The 14,638-nt window shown below is 45.4% G+C and overlaps 1 protein-coding gene across 1 annotated transcript in view; it reads left to right on the top strand.

Moving 5' to 3' along the window:
- STAT5B (signal transducer and activator of transcription 5B) overlaps positions 1 to 10,254 on the top strand; it is a 62,572-nt gene extending 52,318 nt beyond the window's left edge. The window contains 6 exon segments of the mRNA XM_027094770.1: positions 799 to 893; positions 1,000 to 1,130; positions 2,558 to 2,728; positions 6,700 to 6,751; positions 7,027 to 7,134; positions 7,659 to 10,254. Of these exon segments, the coding sequence (XP_026950571.1) occupies positions 799 to 893; positions 1,000 to 1,130; positions 2,558 to 2,728; positions 6,700 to 6,751; positions 7,027 to 7,134; positions 7,659 to 7,785 (684 nt within the window). The 3' untranslated portion in view covers positions 7,786 to 10,254.
- The last annotated feature ends 4,384 nt before the right edge of the window (positions 10,255 to 14,638 follow it).

Raw genomic sequence — 14,638 nt, 5'->3', positions numbered from 1 at the left:
CTGATGTTCCTTGATGTGTAATGCAAAGTCAGGCTCCCGTGGGACCCTCAGCCTGCAAGAGAGGATGCTGATGAAGGAAACTTTGCCTCTAGCATCTGGTGGTTCAGATGTCACCCGTCACATCTCTGATCATAAACTGAACTTCCGTGTCTTTGCTTACGCCCCCCACCCTCACCGCACATGCCCTACTTCAGAGATCTCACAGTCTCTCAGTGGAACTCTTTTAAATGGTCGCATGCTAACCAGCTGGCTAACAGGTTCACTGGTGGTCAGAGGAGGTTTGATAGGGAAGCAGGAGGCCTAGGTGGTCTGTCTTTGCCATTGCAGTACGGCTCCTGCCTTCCACCGGAATCAGATCACTGCATTTTGCTGATAATTGTTGGTAACACCCGTATGATGGGGTGTTCTCTGTGGCCTCACGGTGTGATCTAATCCCATTCAGATTTACAGGTTTCTCCGAAGCTCCCAGGTGATGCTGCTGTTGCTGGTCACAGACCACACATCAAAACCAGCAAAGGACTAGTCAGCCTAGATACAGGGGAAAGTATGTGTAGCCAGGGTCCACTGGGTGTTGGTAATTGCTCTGTGGTGTTTTCCCCTTCTTCCGTCTTTTCCCCTCTATTCTGTTTTTGGGTTGTAGGACCATTTGGTCAAACTCAGGTAGGTGTGTATATTTGTATGATTCTGACAATGTAGATGTTGTTTTCCATTTAATTTTTCCAGTTAAAGTATATACAGGTAATAATATCCCAAGTGTTACTTTTGCCTTCTTGTGTTCATTGTCGTATCTCCAACCAGGAGAATTTACCAGGACGGAATTACACTTTCTGGCAGTGGTTTGATGGTGTGATGGAAGTGTTAAAAAAACATCTCAAGCCTCATTGGAATGATGGGTGAGAATCGTCATTTGTTAAGTCAGCAGTAGAGTAGTAGCAAGGTCTTTTTTCTGGCGTTAAAACATCACACTCTGCTTCTGCTCATTTGGCCTTTGTGATCCAGGGCTATCTTGGGTTTCGTGAACAAGCAACAGGCCCACGACCTACTCATTAACAAGCCTGACGGGACCTTCCTGCTGAGGTTCAGTGACTCTGAAATTGGTGGCATCACCATTGCTTGGAAGTTTGATTCTCGTGAGTGCCCCTCCCTTTTTAAGACACACCTTGGCTCTGGTTAGGTGCTTTTGTTGCAAAATTACTTTGACAATTTATTGAGTACTTATTATTCCTGGGCACGAGTACTAATTATGGGAAGCAGAAATGTATAACCATGCCACAGCTGCAGCTTGTGTAAAATCTTATTATGGGAAACACAATTACTAAGTTTGAGAAACACAGATGTACAACCCGACGTATGGCTACATGTGATGCAGTATCCTGTCCAAAATCTCAGCTGCTTCCCTTTTGAAATGTTTGCCTTCCTATTACTCAACCTTGAGCTTATTTCAGTAAAGAATTACTCTGTTGTTTGGAGTCATTAGAGTGGAAATAATGTGCTATTTTCATTATTCCTTTATCCTAACATAAGGATACTGCCATCGATCATTTCCATTCAAGAATATTAGTTCTTTTCCTCTGACCCTCACGGTAAGACAAGAGTAGCTTGCTAGTTTTTTGTGACTTAAAGATTTTAACAGCTTTTAATAACTCCCATGCACCCTCTGGCTATGGACACACTTCCTATCTCTTTTTCATACTTTTGTACAGGGAATCAGGGACTGGAGTCAGCAAGAAGTTTCTTCTAGGGAGGGACAGAATACTGTTTGAACTGGAAACTACCTGAGATCATTAGATCTCTAGGAAAGTGGTATATGTGTTACCTGCTTATCTACCGATGACTTTAAAAAACTGCTTAATTGGGCTTCCCTGGTGTCACAGTGGTTAAGAATCCACCTGCCGATGCAGGGGACATGGGTTCGAGCCCTGGTCCGGGAAGATCCCACATGCCGCGGAGCAACTAAGCCCATGCGCCACAACTACTGAGCCTGTGCTCTAGAGCCCACGAGCCACAACTACTGAAGCCCACGCGCCTAGAGCCCATGCTCTGCAACAAGAGAAGCCAGTGCAACGAGAAGCCCGCGCACCACAATGAAGAATAGACCCCGCTTTGCCGCAACTAGAGAAAGCCAGCATGCAGCAGCAAAGACTCAATGCAGCCAAAATTAACTAAATAAATAATATATAAATTTTTAAAAAACTACTTGATCTACAACCTATGGTAATTTTTTTTTTTTTTGCGGTACACGGGCCTCTCACTGTTGTGGCCTCTCCCGTTGCGGAGCACAGGCTCCGGACGCGCAGGCTCAGCGGCCATGGCTCATGGGCCCAGCCGCTCCACGGCATGTGGGATCTTCCCGGACCAGGGCATGAACCCGTGTCCCCTGCATCAGCAGGCAGACTCCCAACCACTGCGCCAACAGGGAAGCCCTATGGTAATTTTTAAATGGAGATTTTTATTGGGACAATTTTAATGGAGAGCTTTATTTGTAGTATATTTGGGTTTTAAGATTTCCTGTTCAGAAATCATATTTAGACTATGATTATTCTGTTTTTTGATCTAGAGGAAAGAATGTTTTGGAATCTGATGCCTTTTACCACCAGAGACTTCTCCATCCGGTCCCTGGCTGACCGCTTGGGAGACCTGAGTTACCTTATCTACGTGTTTCCTGACCGGCCAAAAGATGAAGTGTACTCCAAATATTACACCCCAGTTCCCTGCGAGCCTGCCACTGGTAACAATGTTCGCATTCTGATTTGGTTTCATTGTGATTTTGGTTTTGTTTTAGGTGTACGTGTGTGTCTGTGTGTGTCAGTCTGTCTGTCTGGCATGAAAATCTATGCAGTTAACACGCAGTTGTTGCTGTTTGAGCTCTGTCCAGGGCAGGTGTAAATCCTGGGCTATTTTCTTCAGTTACACAAAAAACACATCAGCCGCCAACCCCGAATATCAAACTGAAGGGAATAAATTCCTTTTAATACAAGCTTAGATCAAACAAAATTAGGAAGGTAAAATTTTGTTTTTCAAAACAGAGATGGTTTTATTGTTTTCTGAGAATAAAAGTATTATGTATTTATTGTAAAATTTCCAGAAAAGTATAGACAAGAAAATAGATATCACACAACATTTCTTATCTCATCAACGTAAACAGTTTAGTGAATGTTCTTCCAGTCGACTTAGATATGTATTCTGTCACTCAGTCACCAGAGGCTTATTAAGCACTTCCTGTGGGGGGTTGCAATCTAATAGCAGAAGGAAGACAATAAACAGGTAAACAAATAAATGTATCTAGTGATGGACACTGTGAAAACAACTAAGGTGAAGGGACAGAGAAGTGACGGGGGGTGTGTGTGTGGCACAGCACTTCACTCGAGTGGTCAGGGAAAGCTCCCCTGAGGAGGTGACATCAGAGTAGCCCTGAATGAAGTGAGGAAGCCACGCATAGATCTAGAGAGAACATTCTAGGCCGAGAGAACAAGAGCAGAAACCCTGAGGTGGGAGTGAGGTTGGCATGCTTAGAAAACCTCACGAGGGGGCTTCCCTGGTGGCACAGTGGTTAGGAATCCACCTGCCAATGCAGGGGACCCAGGTTTGAGCCCTGGTCCGGGAAGATCCCACACGCCACGGAGCTACTAAGCCCGTACGCCACAACTACTGAGCTTGCCCTCTAGAGCCCGCGAGCCGCAACTACCGAGCCCGTGTGCCACAACTATTGAAGCCCGTGCACCTAGAGCCTGTGCTCCGCAACAAGAGAAGCCACCGCAATAAGAGGCACGCACAGGACTTCCCTGGTGGTGCAGTGGTTAAGAATCCGCCTGCTGGTGCAGGGAACACAGGTTTGAGCCCTGGTCCGGGAAGATCCCACATGCCACAGAGCAACTAAGCCCGTACGCCACAACTACTGAGCTTGCCCTCTAGAGCCCGCAAGCCACAATTATTGAGCCCGTGTGCCACAACTACTGAAGGCCGTGCGCCTAGAGCCCGCGCTCTGCAACAAGAGAAGCCACCACGATGAGAAGCCTGCGTACCGCAACAAAAGAGTAGCCCCCTCTCGCCGCAACTAGAGAATGCCCATGCGCAGCAAGGAAGATGCAACTCAGACAAAAATAAATAATTAATTAATTAAAAAAAAAAGAAGCACGTGCACCCAACGAAGAGTAGCCCCTGCTCGCCGCAACTAGAGAAGCCCGTGCGCAGCAGCGAAGACCCAGCACAGCCAAAAATAAATAAATACATACATATATTTAAAAAAAAAACACTCATGAGGACCCGGGAGGCTGGAGCTGAATGAGCAGGGGAGAAATGGTGGGACATGAGGGCAGAGCAGTGGGAGGGACCAGATCATGTCGGGTTTGGGTTATAACCATACGTCGTCATTTGTAACCTGATTATTCTTTCACTTAAAAATATATCAGGCAGAGTTACAGGTTAGTAAATATAAACTTAAAGCATCATTTTAACAATTGCATAGAATTCCATTGTATGGTGATCCTATGTTGGTTATTTAAGATACTTAAAATTTAAGTTATTCACAGGTCTTTTTTTTTTGGTTAATATTGAGATAACCTGGTACATGCATCTTGTTCTACTGTTTCCTTAGGACAAATCCCTAAGGTAGAATTTGTGTCAAGGGGTATATACTTTTCAAGCATTTGGACACGTCTGTCCAGAGTTGTCCCCCAGAAAGTGGAATCCGTTTTCACTCCCACAGACGTCTTGTTTGAGTACCTGCTTCTCCATCCTCCTCCTGCCAGTGATAGTGTCTCTTCAGCAGTTTCATGTTTGCCAGTCTGATAGGCATAAAAATGATAATCTTAGTTCTTATTTTCATTTCGTTGATTCTAGGTAAGGTCGAAACATCTTTTCATATAAAGATAATAATAACAATAATAACTAGAATAATAATAGCAGCTAACATTTGTTGAATGCTTACTTGCATACCAGCCACTTTTCTGAGCACACTTCAAATAGTTTCTCATTTAATCCTCAAAACAGGTCTGTGAAGTAGGCACTGTCACCATCCCCATGTTACATTTGAGGAGCTGAGGCACAGAGGAGTGAAGTAAATTACCAGAGATATCACAGCTAGGAAGAGGCCGAGCCAGGGTTTGAGCTCAGTCTAGCCTGTACTTCTTAACCTCCACATTGTTGGCTACTTGTATTTTTTCTGTGAAGTACGTTCCTATTCCTTGCTCATTTTTCTTTTGGAGTTCCTTTTTTTCTTAAGAATATGCAAGTGTTTTTTTATATAGTAAATATAGCTTTTATTATTGTAGCAGAGATTTTCCTCAGTGTGTCATCGTTCTTTTAACATTTAGGTTTTATTTTGCTGAAGTGCAAAGACTTGTATTTTCTATATAGCCCAATCTATTGACCTTTTTCCTTTATAGATTCTGCTTTTTGTATCATGCCTTCCCACCTGGTTATATTTCTAGGTGGGGAAATAAGCCAAAATATTTTTAGACTTACGTGGTATTTCGGATTAAACCCACCACTGCTTCTTTTTGTTAGCACAACTAATCTAGATTTTTCAATCCTATTTTTACAACATTTCTTTGTTTTTTTATCTGTTCTGCCATTCTGTAAAGTTCTCTGTAGACCGTAAAGCACAAAAAGCCTATGAGATATTATGAAAAGGCAGCTCCTGACGTTCGAAGCCCCAGTAGAAGCAGCTCAGGATAACAAGCAATGTGTGACCCACGGAGCAATTCATTCTCTTGGGCTGAGTCATCCTTCTGACCTCAGCGGAATCTTCATTGTCTGATACAATTAAGCTTATACTTATTTCCATATTTACACACCCAGGAAACAAGACTTCATTCACCGACTTCAGACCATCACATTCCTACTACCTACTTAGCTGGATTTCCATAATCAGCCTTTTGAAAAGGTAACTCTAGCTTATCTGCTAGGTTATCCCTAGCCTGCCACGTCCCGGTGGGGATGCTGTGAAGAGTGAGACACAGCGGCAGCATTCTTTTTAACCAGCCACACAGCACAGACAGCACCCGCTGGGAGGCATGAGCATCCTATTACCCCTGAGTGCAGAAACCCCACGAAAAGAGCACGCAGACACCTGACAGAGTGACATTCCCTTTCCTAAAAGGGTAGAAGCTCAGAACTAGAGTAACTCCCGGGATCCTCAAGTCAAATTAATTCCCCTCTAATGCTTAGATTTTTCCACATGACCCCTAGCGAGTGCTGGTACACCTTCCACGTGAAAACCTCCAGTGATGAAGAAATCAGTTCTTCCCGAGACTGTTTCGGGGAGTTCCTGTGATGACAGCGTTCTTCCTTATTTGAATGAGAATTTGTCCTGTTGCAACCTCCTCCTGTTGGTCCTCGTTTTGTCCCCTGTCTTTCTGCATCTGCGACTTTAAACTTTTACGATATGTTTTCTTTTTACAGTTAGAATGCAGTTAATGTTTGATTTAGATTTGTATTGAAGCATATCTTTCCTGTGGTTTGAAGAATTAATTAACACATCCAGTCCAGCTTGGAAGCTGTCTTACCCTGCGGTGTCAGTATTGAGGCTTCTCAACTCTACTGGGTCTTCCTAACGGATTAAAAGATGTGCTTATACTGGATCCTAAGATAAAATGAGGCAGTTGTGTCACATCCTGAGAAAAGATGGGATTCTTAAGGGAGACTGCATTTTCATTTCATTTGAGAACTTTGGTTTTCATCACTCTTCCCCCTCGGCAGCTAAAGCAGTGGACGGATACGTGAAGCCACAGATCAAGCAAGTGGTCCCTGAGTAAGTGTCCCGGGTCCAGCTCTGGTCTCCTGCTGCTTCTCTTCTCCTCTCACCACCCGCCCCCCCGCCCCGCACCTGGCTCTCCTCACCCCTCACCGCCGCCCCTCCTGGGGAGGGAGCTGGGCTTGGTCACCAGGGCGTCGGTACCCAGGGCCCCGCTCCTGCAGCCAGGGCCCCAGGCTCAGCAGGCACTCTGTCCTTCCGCACCTGAAAAAGACACGAAGGTGGCCCCCGAGCCCCTCGCCGCTGAGGCTGTGCTCTGCTTCCTCTCGCAGGTTTGTGAGCGCCTCTGCGGACTCTGCCGGGAGCAGTGCCACCTACATGGACCAGGCCCCCTCCCCAGCCGTGTGCCCCCAGGCTCATTATAACATGTACCCACAGAAGTAGGTTGTGTTCTCCTGGGGCTCCGAGGGGAGGAACTGGGCACTTGGCCTCAGGCTGGGCACCAGAGGGCTGGTGGGCAAGGAACCCAGAGCTCCTCTAGGTCTGAGACCACCCAGGCCAGGCGGGGCTCTGGCACATGCCCAGGTGGGAGGGAGAGATTCAACCAGTAGGTGTTGGTAGTTTAGAGTGGGGTTGGGCAAATGGCACCTGCTCCCCTCTCTTAAAGTGGAGACTTTTCTGGCTCTGTATAAGGACCAGGTGGGGTTTAGGTGTGTGCGGGCAGCCAGTGTTAGGGGCAGGTAGGCTGGGTATTTTAGTCCGAGTCACTCTGTCCAACCAGCTAGCAAAGGACTCTGCCCCAGGGCTCAGGTCAGAGTGCTGCTTTCTTGCGAGGCCTGGGCCAAGGGTGCAGGCGGTCGGTCTTGAGCCGCTCACCTGGGGGGGTGCGGGGTGGACTCTGCTGCTCCTCATTGGCCTCTGGCAACCTTTCCCTTCCCGTAACCTCTCCCCTTTCCCTCCCAAGCCCTGACCCCGTCATTGACAATGATGGGGACTTTGATCTGGACGACACGATGGACGTGGCACGGCGCGTGGAGGAGCTCTTAGGCCGACCTATGGACAGTCAGTGGATCCCCCACGCACAGTCGTGACCCCCCATGGCCACCTCCAGCTCCTTCATCCTCGCCAGAGGAGTTACTTTTGTGGATGTTTTAATTCCATGAATCGCTTCGCTTTGGAAACAATACTCATAATGTGAAGTGTTACTACTAGTTGTGACTTTAGTGTTTCTGTGCATGGTGGCACCAGTGAAGGGAATGTGAGTGTGTGTGTGTGTGTGTGTGTGTGTGTGTGTGGGTGTGAGATTGCACGTTGGGCTGTTTCTCCCCCTTGCTGTCCGGAGCTTAGCTGCAGCAGTGGGGCCACAAACAGAGGCTGTGGTTGTTTTAACCTTGTGCCGAAAGGTAGTTAGTTCCATGAACCCTGGAACTTGGCCATGTGTTCTGAGGGTGGCTGAACTTGGACATGTGGCTGTTGAAGTGAGAGAAGGACAGAGGGAGGTGAAAGCACCTCGTGTCTGGTGAATCTTTGTCACTGTGTCTGCCAAGCCATTGATATATGAACATGATCGTTTCCACTTTTCTTCTGAAACGTAGAAGCTGCCTTTTCACAAAGAAAACCAGTCCTCCCTCCTTCCCTGTCCCCCAATCCCCATTTTCCTCGGTAGGGATGGGAGAAGGGGGGACATAGAGCAATCGCTGGGGCAAGGGAAGATGTGGGTTTTCCGATGGGTAGTGGCTTTTTAAATAACCCGTAACCCATCTAAATGTTCTCTGCCTCTCCCGCTGATTCCCAGCCCCCACGGAGTTGCCGCTTAGTTCCTATGTGTGTACGCATGTGCAGGCACGTTTGATGAGGTAGAGGAAAGAAAAGAGAGTCACATAACTAGAGCTTATAGTGTTGATGTCCTTTGTGTCGTGGCCAGAGTGGACTGCCCAGCCCCGGCTCGCAGGCGCTGAGAACGTTGCCTTGTTACCCGGGAGTGGCTGTCCAGTCTGCCTGTCCTTCCTCTGTGCTGGTAGAGGCACAAGCGAGGCTTTTCAAGGGCTTATTGATAACGGCATTTTGCAAAGGTTGAATGGTGTTTTTGTTTCCAAATTGGGACTTGTTTTTCCCTTCCCACCCTAATTTGACATCAGAATTCTTTCTTCCTGCATCAGGTCCTGTGCCACTGGGACGCAGGTCACCTCATTTCCCTTCACTGTCCGCACACAATGTCTTGGGGAGTGGGTGGCAGGAATGTGGGCTGAACCCAGGACCAGTGCGTTGCCACCCTGGTGCAGGGTGCTGGGTGTCGGCATTGGTAATTTGGGGAAATGCAGCCAGCGAGTTTGCTGAGAAGTTTGCTTTGCAAAAACAAGGCAAAACCAAAAATCCTCGGCGTAACTTTATCCAAAGTTTGTTCCATAGCTTTATACCAGAAGGAAGGAATGGGCCATGGCAGGCAGGTGGGAAGAGGGGGAAGCAGGTATAACTTTGGGGTTAGGCCTGTAAGGTCACCCCCAGCCCCCCCTCCAAAAGAAGGGCCTGCCCACACCCAGGAGAGAATGGCCCTAAAAACATTATTTTTATACATGTGAGTAAATAAACATATTTTTTTTACAAAAATAACTTCTGAATTTATCAGTGTTTTGATGTTAAAGGAAAATATTCCTCTGTAGTAAATTATTTATTGAAAGAGGACTTTTTACAAGCTGCTCTTTGCCCTAGCTTGGTTTCATACACTGATTTACTCTTCTGTGCTGGGCAGTAGACCGTCTCTGCCTCTGAGGAGCAGGCGGACTCCTCCCTGGATACCAGCCCCGACGCAGGGTGCTGCGAAGCCCCTTACGTCCCCTCAAGATTTGATGAAAATCCCCCCTGAGGTTGGGAGTGTTGGAGAAAGGTAGAAAGGAAGCCTGGCTGCTCCTGGACTCAAAGAGACCTCTCATGCCCGACACCGGGGCACCCTGAGTGCCGGCCCTGGTTGTCCCAGCAGCCCTGGGGGCAGGGATTGACACACTTTCAGATGAGGAGTGGGCCTAGCCACAGGCGTGCCGAGGGCAGAGCTCTCACTGCCTAGTTAGCACTGGGGTTGGGGGGACAGGTTCCCAAGCAAGTGGCTGCCCTGAGCCTGGGGTTCGCGCGCACGTCCAGTGGCTGAGCTGTCCTCCGTTCTCCTGAGGCTATGCCTGTAGATGGGAGAGATTTTTGACTGAAAGTTGCGCTCGCTCTCTGCATGTATCTTCTGTCTTCTCCCTGTTCTGCAAACCGCAAGGAGAGGTGACTGGCAAGTCCTGGCCACCTCAGCCTCTCACTCGCTCCCAGACACACATAGGCACGTCATCAAAATGTTTCAACGTGTGGTATGTGCGGGGCTTCGTAGGGGGTGGGAGGGAGACTAAAAGTGAATATAACTTAAAATGGAAACATACTTTTTATAATTTTTCTTTATAAAACTTTGTGAAATTATTTCAGATGCAGATTTTAGTGTTGATGCAGGTTAGTATAGAGGCACCAAAAAAGTATTGTTTACGATTTGTGTATTTTATGTTACAATAAATACTTCCTCTAAATGGACAGTATTGAGTCCTCTTTTTATTTTTTTTCCATCAGGTGGTGAGATAGAGTGGCTTTCATAGGGAAAAATTTGAAATCATCAGTGTGGCTCTGAAAAGAGGAACGAGTTGGGCATTGGCTGCCTCAGAGTGTCTGTGTCACCAGCTTTGATGGCAGATGGGCGCATTTCTTACCTTCCTGTTCACATGAGGTTTTGAAAATTAGAATGATAGTCTTTTATCTCCTATTCCTGTTAGAAAGTTCATCCTTAAAATTCAGCACATTTAGAGTGCCTGCCCTGAGCCAGGCTTGTGTATGGGATGAGAAATCATTCCTGCCCTCAAGAGGATTGCAGTCTGGGAATCCACACACCCTGGAGCCCGCGCCACAACTAGAGAGAGAAAACCCACACGCCACAATGAAGAGCCCACGCGCTGCAACAGAAGATCCCACATGCCTCAACGAAGATCCCGTGTGCCGCAACTAAGACCCAACGCAACCAAAAACATGGGAAAGACAGCTAACACAACCAATTATGATAGGATATTGGCTCCTGCTGCCTTAAACCTGTCCCAAGGCCATTATCAAATACAAAAGAACAGACAGGAAGGGCACCGAATAGCTGAGCTGACTCTTAAAGAACAATTAGGGGGACTTCCCTGGAGGAGGAAAGGAGGGAAGGGAGGGAGGGAGGAAGGAAGGAAGAAAAGAAAAGAAATGGGTAAAGATACAGCTGGGAGGAACTCTCTCAGGGTCAGAACAAATCGCAAATACTGACCTTTGAAACTATCCCTTCAAAGAAGCCTGAATTTTTTTTTTTTTTTTTTTTTTGCGGTAGGCGGGCCTCTCACTGTTGCAGCCTCTCCCGCCGCGGAGCACAGGGTCCGGACGCGCAGGCTCAGCGGCCATGGCTCACGGGCCCAGCCGCTCCGCGGCATGTGGGATCTTCCCAGACCGGTGCACGAACCCGAGTACCCTGCATCGGCAGGCAGACTCTCAACCACTGCGCCACCAGGGAAGCCCAGAAGCCTGAATTTGATTGGATCAATTTGTGGAGCCATTTATTCCCCCAGGGCGTTGTTGAAAAATATAGCAATCAGCCAGCAACTAGTGTAGTTTAACAGCTGGGTGTGGTCGGGGAAAGAGACAAGGAGAGATCTGTGCAAATCACTGTCTTGCTAGGGTGACTGTGGGCATAACTCCCCCCTAAGTAGCAATATCAGAGGCTTCACACTGTGTGTGTGGGTGGGCAGTGGGGAGCAGATAGACTCACTAACATAATCCTGCCACTCACTAAACAAGGAAACTGGTTTACTTGGACAAGAAACAAGGAATTGCTAAACTGGTTTCCAAGGTGGCTGCACCATTTTACATGAGGGTTCTGATTTCTCTACATTCTTGCCAACACTTGTTATTTTCTGACCTTTTGATTATAGCCATCCTAGTGGAGTGTGACATGACTTGAGTCAGTTTTAATTTGCATTTCTCTGATGACTAATGGTGTTGAGCAGCTTTATCAGAAGCCCTGGAAAATTCACAAATATATGGAAATTAGACAATACAGTCCTACATAACAAAATGAAAAACAAAAATGAAGTAGTCACACTTACCAATTTCAAAGCTTACTACAAAGAAACAGTAATCAACAAAGTGTGGTACTGGCATAAGGATAGACCTATAGATAAGTGGAATAGAATTCAGAGTCTAGAAAGAAACCAATGTGTCTATGGTCAACAAATTTTTGACAAGGGTGCCAAGACCATTCAATGGGAAAAGAATAGTCTTTTCAACAAATAGTGCTGGGACTACTGGATAGCCACAAGTGAAAGAATGAATTTGGAACCTTACCTTACATCATATATAAAAATTAAAAGTGGATCAAACATCTAAACGTAAGAGCTAAAGCTATATAAAACTCTAAGAAGAAAACAGAGCTTCATGATGGAGGATTTGGCAATGATTTCTTGGCCAAGACACCAGAAGCACAGGGAGCAGAAGATAAATTGGACTTCATCAAAATAAACTTTGGGGAATTCCCTGGTGGTCCAGTGGTTAGGACTCGGTGCTTTCATTGCAGTGGCCCAGGTTCAATCCCTGGCTGGGGAACTAAGGTCCTGCAAGCCGCGCCATAGTGCAGCCAAAAAAATAAAAAATAGAAAGACTTTTATGCTTCAAAAGACACTATAAACAGAGTGAAAAGGCAACCCACAGAATGGGAGAAAATATTTGCAAATCGTATGTCTGATGAGGGTTAATAGCCAGAATATATAAAGAACTCCTCAACAACAACAACAAATTTTAAATGGGAGCATGACATGAATAGACATTTTTCCAAAGAAGATATACAGGTGGACAAAAAGCACCGGAAAAGATGCTCAGTTGTAAGGGAAATGCAAATCAAAACCATGATGAGATACCACTTCTTACCCATCAGGTTGGCTATTATAAAAAAACAAAAACAGGGACTTCCCTGGTGGTACAGGGGTAAAGAATCCACCTTCCAGTGCAGGGGCGCGGGTTTGATTCCTGGTTGGGAAACTAAGGTCCCACATGCTGCGGGGCAACTAAGCCTGCATCTCAGAGAGCCCACATGCCGCAAACTACAGAGCCCACGTGCCCTGGGGCCCGTGGGCCACAAGTAGATAGAGAAAACCCACACGCCACAACTAGAGAGAAGCCCACGTGCTGCAACGAAAGATCTCGCATACTGCAACTAAGACCCGACACAGCCAAAAAAATTAAGAAAATAAATAAAATAAATATATTTTTTAAAGGCAGCCTTATTGAGCCATGTCAGAGATTTAAAAAACAAAACAAAACAGAAAACAGCCACTGTGGTAGGGGATGTGGAAAAATTGGAACCCTTGTACATTGAAGGCAGGCGTGTAAAATCGTGCAGCTGCTGTGAAAACAGTATGGTGGTTCCTCAAAAAATTAGACATATGAATTACCATATGATCTAGCCCTTCCCCGTCTGGGAATATACCCAAAAGAATTAAAAGGAGGGATTCAAACAGATATTTGTACACCCGTGTTCATAGCAGCATTGTTCATAATAGCCAAAAGGTAAAAACAGAAAAGTCCATCAATGAATGAATGGATAAATGTGGTGTATACATACAACGTATATTTCCTTCCTTAAAAAGGAAGGAAATTCTGACACATGCTACAACGCGGATGAATCTTAACCACGAAGACATTATGCTAGGTGAAATAAGACAGACACAAAAGGACAAATGTTGTAAGATTCCCCTTATATTAGGCACCTAGAGTAGTCAAATTCATAAAGACAGAAAATAGGATGGTGGTTGCCAAGGAATGGGGAGTTATTGTTTAATGAGTACAGAGTTTCAGTTTGGAAAGATGAAAAATTTTGGAGAGACACGATGGTGGTGGTTGCACAACAATGTGAATGTACCTAATGGCACTGAAGTGGATACTTAAATATGGTTAAAATGGTAACTCATATATGTTTTACCACAATAAAAAATGGATCAAAAAAATGGATCAGAGACCTAAATGTAAGAGCTAAGATTATAAAATTATTGGAAGAAAACATAAGGGTAAATCTTCATGACCTTGGATTTGACAATGAATTCTTAGATACAACACCAAAAGCACAAACAGCAAGAGAAAAAATAGGTGGCTGGACTTCATCAGAACTAAAAATTTTGTGCTTCAGAGGACACTATCAAGAAAATGAAAAATAACAAAAAGATGGGAGAAAATATTTGAAAATCATATATATCTGATAGGAGGCTTGTATGTAAAATATATAAAGAACTCTTACAACTTAATAATAAAAAGACAAGTAGTCCAATTAAAAAATGGGTAAAGAAGCTGAAACGACGTTTCTCCGAAAAAGTATACAGATGGCCAGTAAACACATGAAAAGATGCTCGACATCATTGGTCATCAGGAAAATGCAAAAACTGACTCAGATCACTTCACACCCCACTAAGATGACTATAATCAAAAGGTCAGATAATAACAAGTGTTGACAAGGATGTAGAGAAACTAGGACCCTCATATACTGGTGGTGGGAATGTAAAATAGTGACGCCACTTTGGAAACCAATTTAGCAGTTCCTTAAACAGTTAAACCGTTACTACAGGACCCTGACATTCCACTCAATGGAACGCAGTGAATCCCTTGCATTCCATTTTTATGCAAGAAAATACATGTCCACAGAAAAACTTGTACAAACATTCGTAACAGCATTTTACATAATTGCCAAAGAGTGGAAATGACCCAAGTGTCCATTAACCGATGAATGGATAAACAAATGTGATACATCCATACGATGAAACATTATTTGGCAATAATAAGGAATGAACTACTGGTACACAGTACCACATGGAAGAACCTTGAAAACATGCTAAGTGAAAGAAGCCAGACTCAAAAGAC

The sequence above is a fragment of the Aethalodelphis obliquidens genome, unplaced genomic scaffold (genome assembly GCF_003676395.1).
Source record: "Aethalodelphis obliquidens isolate GAN/ISIS:26980383/991018 unplaced genomic scaffold, ASM367639v1 scaffold89, whole genome shotgun sequence".
Classification (NCBI taxonomy): Eukaryota; Metazoa; Chordata; class Mammalia; order Artiodactyla; family Delphinidae; genus Aethalodelphis; species Aethalodelphis obliquidens.
This window is presented reverse-complemented; position numbering and strand designations above follow the sequence as displayed.